We start from the raw sequence: 15,675 nt of genomic DNA, 5'->3' as shown, positions 1-15,675 counted from the left end.
CTTCCACCTTAACTTTAAGGCTGCTCATCAAGAAACTGTAGTAAGTGCAGTGGCCACCCCTCAGTAAACCATCTCAACAAATGGGCTAAATCAGGTTGGGGACAATCAGCAGACCTCAAACCTGTTGGTGATTTAGAGGGCTTCCAAGCATTTGAAGACTTTCCCCATCAGAATAGGCAGATGAGAATAAGTTGGTCAAACAGCCAAGAAGTCAACTGAAGCAGGTACTGTGGGCAGACATCAAAGAAACCATGATCACCCATTGTATCACAGGACATTACCAATCATCCTGACTTTTATCTTATCCCTAGACATAAATGATTCTAAAAGAAATAATGAGGCTGACAGTTTTGTGAAACTGCCTCACTTAAATCCAGACATCCCCTCCATGATGTCAATCATCCACTTCAAAGACAAAGGATAAACAAGAATAACAACAATAAAATATAATGAAGCAGATGGGTGATGCAGTGGATAGAGTCAGGAGAGTCTGAATTCAAATTTGGTCTCAAACACTTGTTAGCCACATGACCTTGAGCAAGTCACTTAACTCCATTGCCAATAATAATAATAATAATAATAATAATAATAACCAACACTATGTTCTAAGCACTATGCTAAGTACTTTAAAATTATCTCATTTGAAAATTATCTCAACTTAGATGCTATTATTATTATCCCCATTTTACAAATTAGGAAACTAAGACAAATAGAAATTAAGCCAAATTGGTTTTCTATCCACTGTACCAATATGGTCTGATATTCATCCTTCATTATCAAAGACCATGACATCAGGGAAGTAATGCCATGACAAGGACCTGAATCAGATTTGAGTGGGGGGTACTGTCCTGCCACCAGCCTCACTTTCTCCTTGAGAGTCATCTGGATCCAGTGGCCAGATATGAATCAGGATGATAGAGATGGTTCTGAATGTGAAACAATTAGGGTTAAACTAATTGCCCAAGGTAGAACTCCCATCCTCCTGATTCCAAGGTCAGGGCTCTATTCACAGTGCTACCTAGCAATGACACCAAAGACCAAAACCTAAGTTTAAGCCCTGGTTTTATGATTAGCTAGTTCTTTGACCTAGGTCTCTAGATATATCTGATCCTCAGTTTACTTATATGTAGAATTGGAATAATAATTTTTACTTCACAATGTAATTATGTAACTTAAATGAGATGATTGACTACTTCTCTGGAATATTGTAGATAGTATTTCTCTTCAGTTACAAGTTACAGTAAAGGTCCTCTTAGAGCTCTTCTGACTAAAATTTCTGTCAATGTCTGTTTTATAACCAAAAAGCACTATATTTATGTGATGCATTTTTATGCTATTTTTACCTCAAGTTAATTCAGTAATTAATTTAAAGGACTACAAAAGAGATAGATGGGGAGGCTAGGTGGCGCAGTGGATAAAGCACCAGCCCTGGAGTCAGGAGTACCTGGGTTCAAATCTGGTCTCAGACACTTAATAATTACCTAGCTGTGTGGCCTTGGGCATGCCACTTAACCCCATTTGCCTTGCAAAAAAACCCTAAAAAAAGAGAGAGAAAGATTATACACAGGTGCTGGGGCTATACTACCCTTGTTTACAATAATTGAGACAGAATGAAAAAAGTAAAAAAAAGGTTTAGACAAAGTACTTTGAAACATTTGAGAAAAGAAAACATTTTTTTAACTTAGCAGAGAAGATTTCATACAAGTTTGATTTTTTTAAGGAAGGCATGGATGAAATGTAGAGATAGAGGACTAATCTGTTCCAGTCACTGAGGATAGCATGAATACAAAGAAAAAATGGTTTACAAATAGTGAGGGGAAAGGGCCCTAAAAGAAAAAGGAATAAAATAAGTCATAATAAAAACCTTCTTAAAGAAAATGTAAATAATTATATTCATTCACAGTTACCTTAATGCCTAGCAAAATAAAATACTACATATGGAGCAAACTGTATCAAGATGACGTTGGCTACAGACTCTCTAGTTCAACCCTGTCTTTACTGTTATTTTCAAAATAATAATCCCTTCCCTCCTATCAGGTCCCATTCTTATGACAAGATGTGTGCCCAATTTCCTTAGCTCAAATAAAATTTCATACAAAAGGAAGAGAGATGATCCATTGTGATAGCTACAATAGGTAGTTTAGGGGTTTAGGGTCAATGGAAGAGTTTTGAGGTTCCTACCTAGATATTTTAATAAATACATTAGACCAACATAAATTTTTAGGCAACATAATGCAATTAATAATAGCTGCAGTGTTTGAACATTTTCTAGAATATTTTTTATTCTTAATTCTTTCAAAGTTTTGACTTTGAAGCCACCTTTAATTTTGAGAAGGAAGAAATACTCCGTTTATTGACAAAATGTTACCTAGAACTTAATGAAGTATAAATGAGATGGTCTACTTAGAACAGAGTACAAAGGAAATGTACTTTGTTTGGGCATGGAAATATTCTTTTAAAGTTTTCAGGCACACATTTTTCTATAAAGCTTCCATTCCTCTCTATAATTATTAGTTCCTAGTTCTTAGCACCATTGTCAAAATGGTCCTCACTATGGTCAGTAGCTATTAGGCTTCAGTAGTGTTGGAGAACAACTTTACCAGAATATTTAAGAAGGAATAAGAACTGATATATATGATTTAATTATCATTTTTTGAGTCTTAAGGTAACTAAGGTTCAAAAGGCAAGAATAAGACCCCCAAGGCAGAGGAAAGACACTTCTACATTTTCGGAAGGAAAAATTTCTCTGGTATGGATGTATCTTTATAAACCTTCTACAGAACATGAACTCCACAGAGGCAACAATAGGAAAATGGCTCATTTCTTGTGACATCACTTAGTATCATTACTTATGACAAAGAAAAGGTGTTTCAGTGTTTTGTTTTTGGCTATGGATGATTCTGTGATAAGAATGCTTTCCAGAGAAAGCTTCAGTTGCATTAAACCCCAGAGTGGTTAAGTTTGCATAAAGTAAAGGGAAAAGTAAAGGAACTTATATGTTCTAAAATGTTTATAGAAACTCTCTGTGATGGCAAAAACTGGAAATTGCAGGGGTGCCCATCAATTGAGAAATTACTGAGCAACTTGTATATGATTGAGATAGAATACTACTGTGCTACAAGAAATGATAAGCTCAGTGATTTTAGAAAAACATGGAAAGACTTGCATGAAATAATAAAGAGTAAAATGAACAGAAGCAAAAGAATGCTGTATAATGGCAACAGCAGTATTGTTTTAAGATTCATTTTGAGCAAACAAGTTGTTTTGACTATTATAAATATCCAAATTAACTATAAAGGTCATATGAAGAAAGACACTCTCTGCCTTCAGAGAAAGAACTGATAAATAGAAGTATGCATAGATTAATTTTGTATGTGTGTATGTGCATATATAAATTTATAAATATATGTAAATACCTATTTGTATCTAATCATAGCCATCTCTAGGACAAGACAAAAAGAAATTTATGTGATAATTTTGTTGTATATTTAAAATAAATACAAGTTGTGCATAGTAAATTTGCAGGTTCATGTGTTACCATCTGTTTAATGTGCTGTTATAGAAATACTCATATAATTCCATAAATGTAAAATATTTTTAATTGAAAAAATTTCACTGGGTCATTTAAAAAAAATAGACAGTATGAACATCAGAGGCAGAATTTGAACTCAATCTTCCAGTTCCAAAATCTTTCCTGAGACAAGGTTTGATAGGAGGAAACAGAGAAAGACTGTAATATCATTAAGTACTTAAAGGCAAATATCAGTCCCCTTTAAAAGAGTTAGAAGGATAGAAATATTAAAACACAAATGACTGATTTGATAATCTTCCTTTTAGATGGTTCTAGGTCCTAACTTACAGGCATAAATCAATTAAAGATATATATACATCTGGACAGCATATATTTTACCTGTTTAACTGTGGGCAAATCATTTCATTTTCTTGGCCTCTATTTGGGTATACATAAAATAAAGGGACTCCATTAGAATATTGAAAGATACATTTCTAACTCAAAATGTTTGATCCTATGATTTGGGCAAAATTATTTAATAGAGTTTGAAGAAAAATAGAGGAAGAGCTACTTCCTAAGAAATGAATCACCCATCAGAGTAGAGAGGACCTTCTCCCCTGTGTTCTGCCTATATATGACAGCTACTGCAAAGGACATAAAAAAAGACATGCTTTCAGTTAGAGTACAATGCAATCATTAGAGCTCCCCACTGTGTTCTTCAGGCATTACTAGAAGTCCTACACTTAACAGACCTTGGATTTCTCCCTTAAAAGGATGACTTAACTTGAGTTTAAAAATCCCTATTTTGAAACTAAGAACAGAACTCTTTTTTGATTATTTGAAGCATTCCACTGAGGCAACAACAGAAATATTTAATAAGAAGGCACAGAGAAGCAGCCAGTGTGAAATGAAAGGAGTAAATTAAAAAGTAAAAATGGATAACCTCTAAAATAAGACCTATAACCTCAGTTAATCTATAAAGTGACTAATCTGTCTCCAGAACAAAGGACATAATGAAGAAGATATAGATGTCAAAACAAATAGTAAGATGGAGTGGAGCATAATTTTTTAATCAGGATGCAAATAGGAAGTTTCCTTAAAATAAAGGTACTTAACCTGGGATCTATAGAGTTTTAGGGGTTTGGTTTGGTTTAGATTTCTAGTATTTTGATAATTGCATTTCAATATCATAGGTCTTCTTTGTAAAGCTTTGCATTGATTTTATTCATTTAAAATAGTATTGTGAGAAGGGATCCATAGGAATAACCAAACTTCCAAAAAGTCTATGCCATAAACAAGTTAAAAAGTGATGTCTTAAAACAATGGAGAGAGGGTTCTGGGGAGGGAGAAGTAGAGGAGGAAATAAGAGAAAGGAGAAGCAAGAAAGAAATAAAGATATGACAACCTTGGAGTCAGGAAAATCTGAGTTCAAAACCTTTTTTTATCATTTATAGCCTTTATGACTGTAAGTAAGTCATTTAAGCTCTTGGAGACCCAGACAATTCCCTAAGACTCTAAGTTGTGAGAAATTGCTGATATGAATTAGTAGAAGGAGTTTCCTCATGGTACATTCTTTATACTAATGACATTATAGATCACATTAAAAAATTTAACTGTTAAGACATTGCCTACTTTCTGTTGGATTTTTATTTCTTTTCCTCCTTCCAGTGACCCTGAAAACTGGCTATGTGAATGCCCGCCGCTCTACTCAGGGAAGCTATGCCAATTTGCAACTTGTGAAAATAACCCATGTGGAAATGGTGCTACATGTTTTCCAAAATCCAACAAAGATGCTGTCTGCCTCTGTCCCTATGGACGCTCTGGAGTCCTCTGCACTGATGGTAAGAACAGTGTAAACACTAAAATTAGAAACTCTTTGTGTGGGCAGTCAGCAGAGACTGAAAAAATGAAAAGAAGATGGTAGACTAATAAAGAATATTAACTTCCTTTGATCAAAAATGACAAAGTCTCTACTCTTTACTTGCTCCTTTTTAAGTAAGACTAGTCAAGATCCATTAGTGAGAGTTTTATGTGAACAGGTGTTTCCTGTGCATATCAAACAAGTAGAAAGGAAACAATAAGCATTTTCCCTTAAGTAGGTCTGCCTAAAGTCTCTGAGGACTTTTTTCCTATCTCAAAGTTGAAACCCATGATAGAAGAATCACAAGGAAAGACAAAAGGAGCACATAAAATTAATTGCATGATTTCACATCTGTTTAGCAATGTGAAAAACAGTTTAATGTGAGAAAAATTTTATATGTTCTCATTTTTTGTGTTTAAAGATGTTGCTGCTCTTGATGCCAATACATTTTAATCATTAAAATTACAAAATTATTCTAGTGCTTCTCTATAAGTAAGCCCAGTATATGAAAACCAAACCTTAAAAAACAATTACTCATAGAGTTGCTTTCAATAATAAACTCTTCTACTCAGGTAGAGCTAATGCATGATTAAACAAAAAAAAGATATAGATAATTTTCCAAGATCATATCTCTTTTGTAAAATAAGAGATGTCATAATAAAGAAAAATTAATTACCTCAATCCATAATAAGTTCCAATAACTTATGCCTGGGCTATGACTATTTTTATTGAAATGTCAAACTTTTCATTTAATGGAGTCTGGCTTCTTACAATATGCCCTCCTCCTTGCCCTCTGCTGGTCAAATCATCAATAGTGTGTGCTTCCCTCCTCCCTTGGAGGAGATGATTCCTGGCAGAGTAAGCTTCCCCTATTTCCTATTCCTTATTTTTTCAGATGTACAGAAACAAAAAGATTTAAAACTTAATGTGACATAGTTGAATAGTTGCAAAACCCTTGTCTACAACATAGAATGGTGATTAAATTACAATTAATCTGGAATTTATATTTGATGATAGCCATGTTTTGTTTCTCCAAAATATTAAAAATATTAATAACTCTTCATAAAATTACTTTTATTATATTTTGCATTTATTTATGTATGTATGTGGACACATTGTTTCTCTTGATAGAACATTATTTCAATAAAATCAGAAACTGTTTTATTTTTGCATTTATATCCCCTGTGGGACTAGCATGGTGTCTGGCACTAAGGAATTTCTTAGTAAATGTTTATTAGTTGATTAGTTAGTTGATATAGGACTAAACATATGGAAAGGCTTTATGATAAAATGGAAGAAGTCTAAACTCAAAATTGGAATACATGGCTTGGGAGCCTTGCCAGTTACTGGACATGTGTTGCTGAAACTTCTTAAATGTCGGTATTTCCACTTATAAAATGAAGATGTTTTGAGGAAAGTACTTGTAAACCCGAAAATATCATATAAATCTGAGTTTCCATTATTTTTTTATATTTTATATTCTGTACAAAATGAAGTAAACACATCATTTTTGTCTAAACAATTCTTCTTCTGTCACCCAATGCACATATTATCAATATAAAGATTGTGAAGTTAAATTAAGCCAGTATTTAAAAGGGAGCATAAGTAGTTAAATAATTCCTAAACTATTTACATTACAGACAAAAAGAAAGAATCTGATAGTCCATGATCCTATGCATTTGTAGAGTGAAGATAAAGACTATAGCAATTGTAGTAGTAGTAGTAGTAGTAGTAGTAGTAGTAGTAGTAGTAGTAGTAGTTAATATAACTTGCAGAGACTGTGAACTTTTATTTTCAGGGGTGAAAGAAAAAGGAGAGGGGGGAGGGGAGGGGAGGAGAGCAAAAAGAAAAGGGAAGGAAGGGGAGGGGAGGAAGGAAGGAAGGAAGGAAGGAAGGAAGGAAGGAAGGAAGGAAGGAAGGAAGGAAGGAAGGAAGGAAGGAAGGAAGGAAATAAGTAGCTATGAGTACTTACTATTGAGCATAGATACTGTGCTATGCATTATTCAAATAATATCTCAGTTGATTCTCATAATAACCCTAGCAGGTATATGCTGTTATTATTCCCACTTTGCAATTAAGAACAACGAGGAAGACAGAGGTTGAGTGACTTACCCATGCAAGTCTGTATTTAAACTCATATCCAGCAACCTATCCCACTACTGTTCCACCCAGCAGTCTCTATTATAAAGATGATAAACAATTTATATACCTATGTCCTCTTGACTATCAGCAGTTAAGGTGACAAAGTGAATCAAACACTGGACTTGGAATCAGGAGAACTCATTTTCCTGAGTTCCAATCTGTCCTCAGATGTTTAATTCCTCTGAACCAGTTTTCTCAGGTATTCCTCAGGAAATTCCCATAAATTGACTGTGTGACTCTAAGCAAATCACTTACCTTGTTTGCCTCAGTTCCTCTGTAAAATGATCTAGAGAAGGAAATGGCAAACTGCTCCACTATCTTTTACCCAAAAAACTCAAAAAATTGGGTCATGGAAAAGTCAAACATTATTGAAACTACTGAACAGCAACAGTGACTACAAGGCTTCTTTCCATTGAACCCTAATACTTTTCAGTGTTAATTATTGTGAGATAAGACTTAAAGACTAGGTTAGAATCAGATTGTGGAAGATCTTGAATAACAGATTAGATTTATTTAGATTTAGAATTTAAAATTTATTTAATAAGTAGAAGAAAGCCACTAGAAATTTTTGAGTAGAGGTATGACATGATTAGATTTATACTTAAGGAAGTTGGGTGTGGAAGAATAAGATGGATTGGAGTTGAGAGAGAAAGGGAGCCTGGAAAATGATTAATTCCCAGAAGCAATAGTCCAAGGCATTCTTGTTAAAATGGGCATCCAAACTAAAGTGACAATAGTGGAAAATAGAGTGACGTAGACAGGTAGATGAGATTTTGCCATGAGAAAATAGCAGTACTTTATTAATAGATTATTAGATTAGAATGCTTAGATGCTAAAATAATAGAGAATGAGATAGAATGAGAAATACAAAGTTTCCTTATATATCTTACTCTTCTATGAATGTCTTTTAATCAGTTTCTCTTAAGCTCATGACTTTTTCTCTGAATGGTCAAGTCTTGCAGGAGCATTAATGCTGAGATTCTCAACCCTTTCAAGTACTAGAATAAAACACCTATTGGTTCTACTGGGGAGGGGGGTGGGGAGGGAAGGAGGGAGCTATAAGGAAAGAAGATGGAGAGCCTTGCCATTATTCTTTATAAAAGTGTTCCATGGCCTATAATTACAATATAATTTTTATTTTTTTTAATTTCTTGACACTTTTCAAGATGATTAGAGACGTTCTAGGGGACTGACGAACTAGGGTCATGAATTGATGCTCAAGGAAGATGGATAATCACCAGCATGTTTAAAGTAGTTTAATGTCATGCTGGCATTTTGTAATGGCAAACTTCAAGTACATGGAATTTTCTGTAATGTAAGCACATAACTCTTTTGATATTATTCTGTTCTGTTATTATCCAGCTTTTTCTCCTTAATTCAACAGCTGTTACATCTACCAGCTTTTCTTTTATCCTCAGTGTCCCTGATCTCCTAAATTCTACATTTTCAAACCTCTGGTTACAACGTATTGAAAGATTAGACTCAAATCCAGGAGGAATGAAAGGATATAAGGGATACTATGACAAGAAGAAATTTGGGGTAGTGGTTTCTCCTGCTTGGCAGCAGAAGGAAGACTTTAGACTTACCTGCTTTTTTCTATTCACTGAAGTGCAGTGAGTTACCTTTCCTTGTACTCAGTGGGAAAGGAGGCACCAACTGCCTGTCTCATCATTGTTTTTTTCCAACATCAGCTACAATGCACAGGGGAAAATGTTGACTGACACATAGAAAAAAGCTATACTTGAAAAAAATGCATTTAAATGAAATGTTTTTCAAAACAGCCTTGAAGCCTCCTTGCTTTTTTCACTCCCTGAAATATTGAATTAATTTCCTTTATGCCTAATCTCTGTAAAGTGACAGTATCCAGAAAGCAAGGTCAAGATGATTTGTTCAGATAACAATTCACATCTATTTCTTGTGTGCATATATGGAAAGATTATTTCTGAAACTCTCTATTTAATGGGGGGGAAATCATGTTGACAATATCTGTTGATCAGTCATTAATTAGGTTTATAAATACATAATATTCATTGTTGATGAAGCCTTTCCTTGGAGTGGACACTTTTTTTTTTTTACTACCTGGGGAAGGGATACCTTAAGTTATACAATAGATAGATGGTGGCTAGTTAAATAGTTAGATATCAAAAAAATTAAGGTTTTTGCCCTACATGAGTTTTATCATTGGATATAATTCCTTTACCAAGCATTCTGATTTCCAGCCCTTCATGAGTTAATTTGTGACTATTATAGGTCACATAATCATGCCTCCAATCCCTGAAACTTTCTACTTTGACAGGTAGAAGAAAATAATTTACATGTTTACTTTACCACATTCTCTCACATTTAATTACCTTTAAGTTAGCTACTTCAGAGTAGGGACTATTTTCATTTTTATCTTTGTATTACTAGTGCCTAACATAATCAATACCTAGAACTTAGTGGCCCTTGATGGATGGCTGGATGGATAAATGCAAGGGAATAAGTATCAAAGTGCCTTGGGACTTTCAAATGAGAAGTGTTACAGAAGCATAAGATATTATTTTAATGTTTTAAAACAAGGATAGAAGTAGACCACTATAAAGTACTGGGCTTGGAGTTAGGAAGATATGTGCTCGGGGCACCTAGGTGGAGTGGTGGATAGAACACCAGCTTTGGAGTCAGGAGAACCTGAGAATCCAGCCTCATACACTTAATAATTACATAGCTGCGTGGCCTTGGGCCACTTGACTCCCTTGCCTTGCAAAAACCAAAAAATAAAAATTAAAAAATAAATAAAAGTGAGTAAATGAGTTACCAAGACAAGAAATTGCTGTCCATGGAAGATATGGGTTCAATTCTGACATCTGCTATTGAATAGGAATATCATAACCCTGAAAGTCTCTTCATCTATATGCATCTCAACCAATTCTCTAGGATTGGATTGTAATCTGTATTGAAGGAGGGAGTGTCCATGTTAGAAATTCCCATAAACTGAAGAAATCACAGATGAAATAATTTGAGCACTAAAAAGTCTCATTAGCACCAAAAGTAGCAATATATTTTTCTAAAATAACAGTCATTAAAACAGAAAAGGACATCACACTTTTTTCTCTCTTAGAATTTTACTTTCCTTGCCCAAAGGAAGGATAAATCTTGTCAAATTGTGAGAAATTGTGACCAAAATTTATTTTCTGTTGAATAGTGTGGTCACTGCCATGTTTTTACTATCCAGGCAAATCCTATACTGAGAGGGTATACCAGTTTGACTTTTAATTCCTCTGAACCAGTTTCCTCAGGTATAAAAACAACCTCCCTGTCAGTTTGACTCATGGGGCTGCTAGTAGAGTCACAGGAATAAATGTGAAATCACTCTGAAAACAATAAAATAATAAATAAATGAAAGGTATTAGTATTATTGTTAGGTGGCACAGTGTATAGAGCTCTGATAGAGACAGGAGGACCTATTCTATAGGGAAATTCATCAACCTAAGGAATCCTAAGATCCTCCCAGGGATTAATTCTTATTTCCTTGGTCCACTTGACTGGAGATCAATAAATCAGAAGGCAAGTCCAAAAGACAAAAAGGTTTAACTAACATTAGTTTATGGGCACTTGCTAAGTGGACCTCAATGCTGAACAAAGGGAGATACGTGTTTATATGTAGGTTTTTACATAGTCTTAGAGCTACATAATATTACCAGTGGCAAAAAGAAGTCTATCAAGCTGCTCAGCCACTTTTCTTATTTGAGTCATTCAGTAATAGGGACAGGATGTCAGATGATTTTGGAGAGAAAGTTTTAACCTTGGGGGTTAGAACATATAAACCTTGGTGTCTCGGGAGTTTTTACAGATCAGTTTTTTTCCAGTAAGATAATGATTTTCTCTAAGGCTAGTCTTATCAAAATATCCTGGCAGGCCAGGAAATCTCTGATAGTGGAGGCATCTTTCAAGAGAGAAATCAGTAAAGCTCATCCTGTCCTTGCCAACCTGAAGGTTCTATTTACACAATCCCATAGCTATTCCTTTGACCTCTCTCTGAAGTTACTTTTCTACAAAGATGTTTCCCCAAACTCACAATAAACAGGTTTTAGCCATGTCCTCTGAAATTCAAATAGAGCTTCAGATACTTAATAGCTGTGTGATCCTAGGCAAGTCACCTAACTTCAGCCTGCCCCAGTTTCCTCATATGTAAAATGAATATTATAAAATTACCTACTCCCCTAGCATTGGTGAGAGAATAAAATAATATTCATTAAAAGGTTTGCCATATAAATGGAAACTGTTATTATTTTTGTTATTAGCATTATTTGAAAAACTACCTAAGCAAAATTATGGAGAGAATGAAGGACATTGGATAAAAGTACTAGACTTGGAATCAAGAGAGACTTAAATTCAAAATCCACTTCCACATCTTATTAGCCATGTGACCTGTGTAAGTCACACAATTTCTCTGAGGCTCAGTCTCCTTATCTGTAAAATGAGAATAAAAATACCTTAATGCCTACATTTTAGGATCAAATGAGGTAATATAAAGTCCTTTCCAAATCTTAAAGCTTTAAATAAAGGTCAATTTGGCAATGGAAGCCAACCCTAAATGTTCAGGTCCTAGGGATTTGATGGGAGGGAGATGATATTCTCTGAATTTAACTGAGTTCAAAAATGTTTTGAGACCACTATAATTTTAGGACTGTCAAAGAACTAAAGATTAAAAAGTGTCCATCAACAGGGAATGGTGAAACAAATTTTGATATACTAACATAAAGGAATATTATTTATTGTATCATAAGAAGTTACAAAAAAGACAATTTCAGAGAAACCTTTTAAGGCAAATAAAATGATACAGAGAAAAGGAAGTGGGGCCAGGAGAAAAATATATATTATAGTGAAAATATCAAAAGATTGACTAATTTTGAAAGAGGTAAAAATTCTTTCAGTGGTGATTCCAGTGGTCCAATGAGCCATCTACTGATAGAAGTTACATACAAAATATACAAAATGAGAGAGCACCAGCCCTGGAGTCAGGAGTACCTGAGTTCAAATCCAGCCTCAGACAATTAATATTTACTTAGCTGTGTGACCTTGGGCAAGCCACTTAACTCCATTTGCCTTACAAAAAAAAAACATAAAAAACAACACAAAATGAGACAAACATTTTTGGGCATAACCAGAGGAGGAATTTGGTTTGTTATGCTTATTTGTTAAGAAAAAAGGGGGGCTTCCTTTGAGAAACATAGGTGGAAGGTAGAAAATAAAATAAATTCTCAATAATTGAAAAATAAATTAATTAAATTTTAAAATAGCTTTAAGCCATTTCCTGAAATCCAGATTAACCTGGGACACTGAGCACATAAAAATAATAACTGATATTTCTATAACACCTTGGAGTTTACTATAAATGAAACAATACATAAGCATATTTAAACAATCCTATATGGTGGATGCTCCAGATGAGAAAGCTAAAGATCTAATTGTAGAGCACAACTACTAAGAGTCAGCGAAGGATACAAACTCAGGTCTTCCTGCCCTCAAGTCCTCATTACTCTTCCCATGGTATCATTCAGCCAATTCCTATAGAAACTAAAAAAGGATTCATCCATATGAGAGCCCCTTCAGAACCCTTCTACATTGTGCTTAAGTTCCCCAGAACTAATCCAGGCTCAGAGTTTCAAAGCATCCTTTCACCTTTTTAGCATAGCCTACTCTGAGGTGACTATTCTATTTCCCAGCATTAAAGCATCCAGCTGATTAAGAATTTCAAGCAAAGGAGATGGATTATCCCTGAATATGAAATTCTCTTTCCAGAAGATTACTGTGGCACATTGATTTTGCCAACCATGCACTGAAGCCTGCCCTGCCACTGTATTCGCCCTGTGATTTACCAGAGAATTTTGTTGTGTCAGACTGTCAATCTGGGGTCTTTCCCCAACAGTAAATGTACCCTTCTAGAAATGAATACTCTCAAATCCTTCCATACCCATCAGGTTATGCTTGGTCAGTTTGAGAGATTTATTCACAGTTTTCCAAGCAATATGGGTCACAAACAAACTTGCTATGTATGAATAGCTCTCCACAGGATTAGAAAATTGATTAGTGTTTGAGTAAATATGTATGACTGGCTAAATGTTAAGTTTGAACATTTTATGGGATGTCTAGAGACTGCTTGAAACAAGAAACACAGGAATCCAGGTCAGACTCTAGGTTTCTTGAGAATTCTTTAATAATACAAATAACCATACTAATAATAATAACCAATAATAAAAATAATAGTATTTATATTGTGCTTTAAGATTTGTAAAACACAAAACAAATACGATGCTTTTATCCTTGCAATGACCCTGTAAGGTAGGGGTTCTTGTTATCCTCATTTCACAGATTAGTAAATTAAGACAGATGGAAAGAAGGGTCTTCCTGACTCCAAGTCTAGTGATCTACCCATTCTTCCAGTCAGCTGCCATCTTTTATGATGGTGATAAATATTCAGAAAAAAAGGATATGGATATTTAATGTCCATATATATTAATTTTTGCCAGATCCTCTTTATTTACTCAACTAAAGCATAAAATAAATCTAACAAATAAAAAATTTAGAAATAGAAAGGATCTTCTAGTTCAACCTGACCATTTTACAAATAAGACTGATGTCCTTAAAGCCTATGAACCAAAAGTGAATCCCTTTGACTTAACAGATAATGTTATAGATATCTACAATTTTAAATAGAGAGGTGCAGAAGAGAAGACAAAAAGAAATCAAGGACCTAGGTTTGAATCTTACCTCTGATTTTTGGGGGGCTTTTTTCTTGGTCCTTCATCTTCTAAGAAGACCACAACATTAAAGAGGCAATGCCCTAACAAGCACTTGAATTGGATTTGAGCAAGGGGTTGTCATGCTAAGTCACCTACCTCACTTTCTCTTCAGAGCCATCTGGGTCCATTGGCCAGATAGAATTAGGATGACTGGAGATGGCCCAAGATGTGAGGTAAGTAGGGTTAAGAGACTTGCCCAAGGTCACATAGCTAGTTAGTGTCAAATCTGAGACTGGATTAGAACTACTGTCCTCCTTAATCTAAGGCCAGTGCTCTATCCACTACACCATCTAGCTGCCCTTCCAATATTGGCTGTGTGAACTTGGACATGTCAGAGATCTTTTAGAGATCCAATCTATTCCCTAGAACTGGAAATTATAGGTGAACTGCCAGGCTCCATCGGTGGAGGGAGTTTCCATAATGAAGTTCTTTACATGGATAAAATTACACATCCAGATTCCCTATCACCTTTAAAATTATAGATGAAAATGTTGATAGACTTTTTTTTAAAGTCTAGTTTTAGTAGAAATAGTAACAAAATTTGATTTATAATAAAATAATGAGGCTCCCTATCATAGTACTTCCTCAAGCCCCCAAAAACAATTGTCCAACTTGATCATCTCAGTAAAATAAATGTTCAATCAGCAAAAATTATTTAAGGTAGAAATTCAACATAGAATTGATGGAGTCAAAGAATCTCAGTCAGAAAGGAGCCCAGAGGTTTTCTGTTCCACCTGAGAACACCACGTGAGTCACTCTACTAGAATCCTCCCTTCAGATTTAATTGACATTTCAGTTTGAACCTTTTAGCAATGTTATCATATAGCCCAGCTCTCTCCATTTTGTCTACAAAGATATGACTTTTTCAAATATTTTACTGTAATCTAGGAATATATACTGGTGTGTGTGTGTGTGTGTGTGTGTGTGTGTGTGTGTGTGTGTGTGTGTGTGTGTGTGTGTAGCATTTTTCTGATGCATCAATCATATATAGATATGTCAAAATGGAAAATGAAGTTAACCTGGTATTACTATTTTGATAAAAATCATACTGGTGCCTTCTGATCATTGCATGTTTCTAAACATTTGAGTTTAGGTAAATTCTACTACTTGAAACCTTCCCCAATCTCCAAAATGTCTCAGAAATCTCTAGCAGTGACCTGGAAATCATGACTGCCATTTCACTCAATACCCTAAGAACTAATTCATGAAAACCAAGTAACCTGAAGCAGTCACTTTGCCACCCGAGGCAAACTGCATCAAACATATCCTGAAATCAACCATAGGAGAGGGAAGATCCTAACACTAGACTACACAGGTCTCCTTGAGGCCGGTACAGCTAGATGGTCCAGTGCATAGGGCACTGGCCTTGGAATCAGGAG

The 15,675-nt window shown here is 34.8% G+C and overlaps 1 protein-coding gene across 1 annotated transcript in view; it reads left to right on the top strand.

Annotated features, from left to right (window-relative positions):
* The window catches only part of EYS (eyes shut homolog), a 430,665-nt gene that overhangs the window by 272,532 nt on the left and 142,458 nt on the right, over nucleotides 1-15,675 (top strand). The window contains exon 6 of the mRNA XM_074190004.1: nucleotides 5,180-5,352. Coding sequence (XP_074046105.1) covers nucleotides 5,180-5,352 — 173 coding nt within the window. The remainder of the gene's footprint in view (nucleotides 1-5,179; nucleotides 5,353-15,675) is intronic.

The sequence above is a fragment of the Macrotis lagotis genome, chromosome 5, assembly GCF_037893015.1.
Source record: "Macrotis lagotis isolate mMagLag1 chromosome 5, bilby.v1.9.chrom.fasta, whole genome shotgun sequence".
In the NCBI taxonomy this organism is placed as follows: domain Eukaryota; kingdom Metazoa; phylum Chordata; class Mammalia; order Peramelemorphia; family Peramelidae; genus Macrotis; species Macrotis lagotis.
The sequence above is the reverse complement of the archived record's forward strand: the minus strand, read 5'-3'. Positions and strand labels throughout refer to the sequence as shown.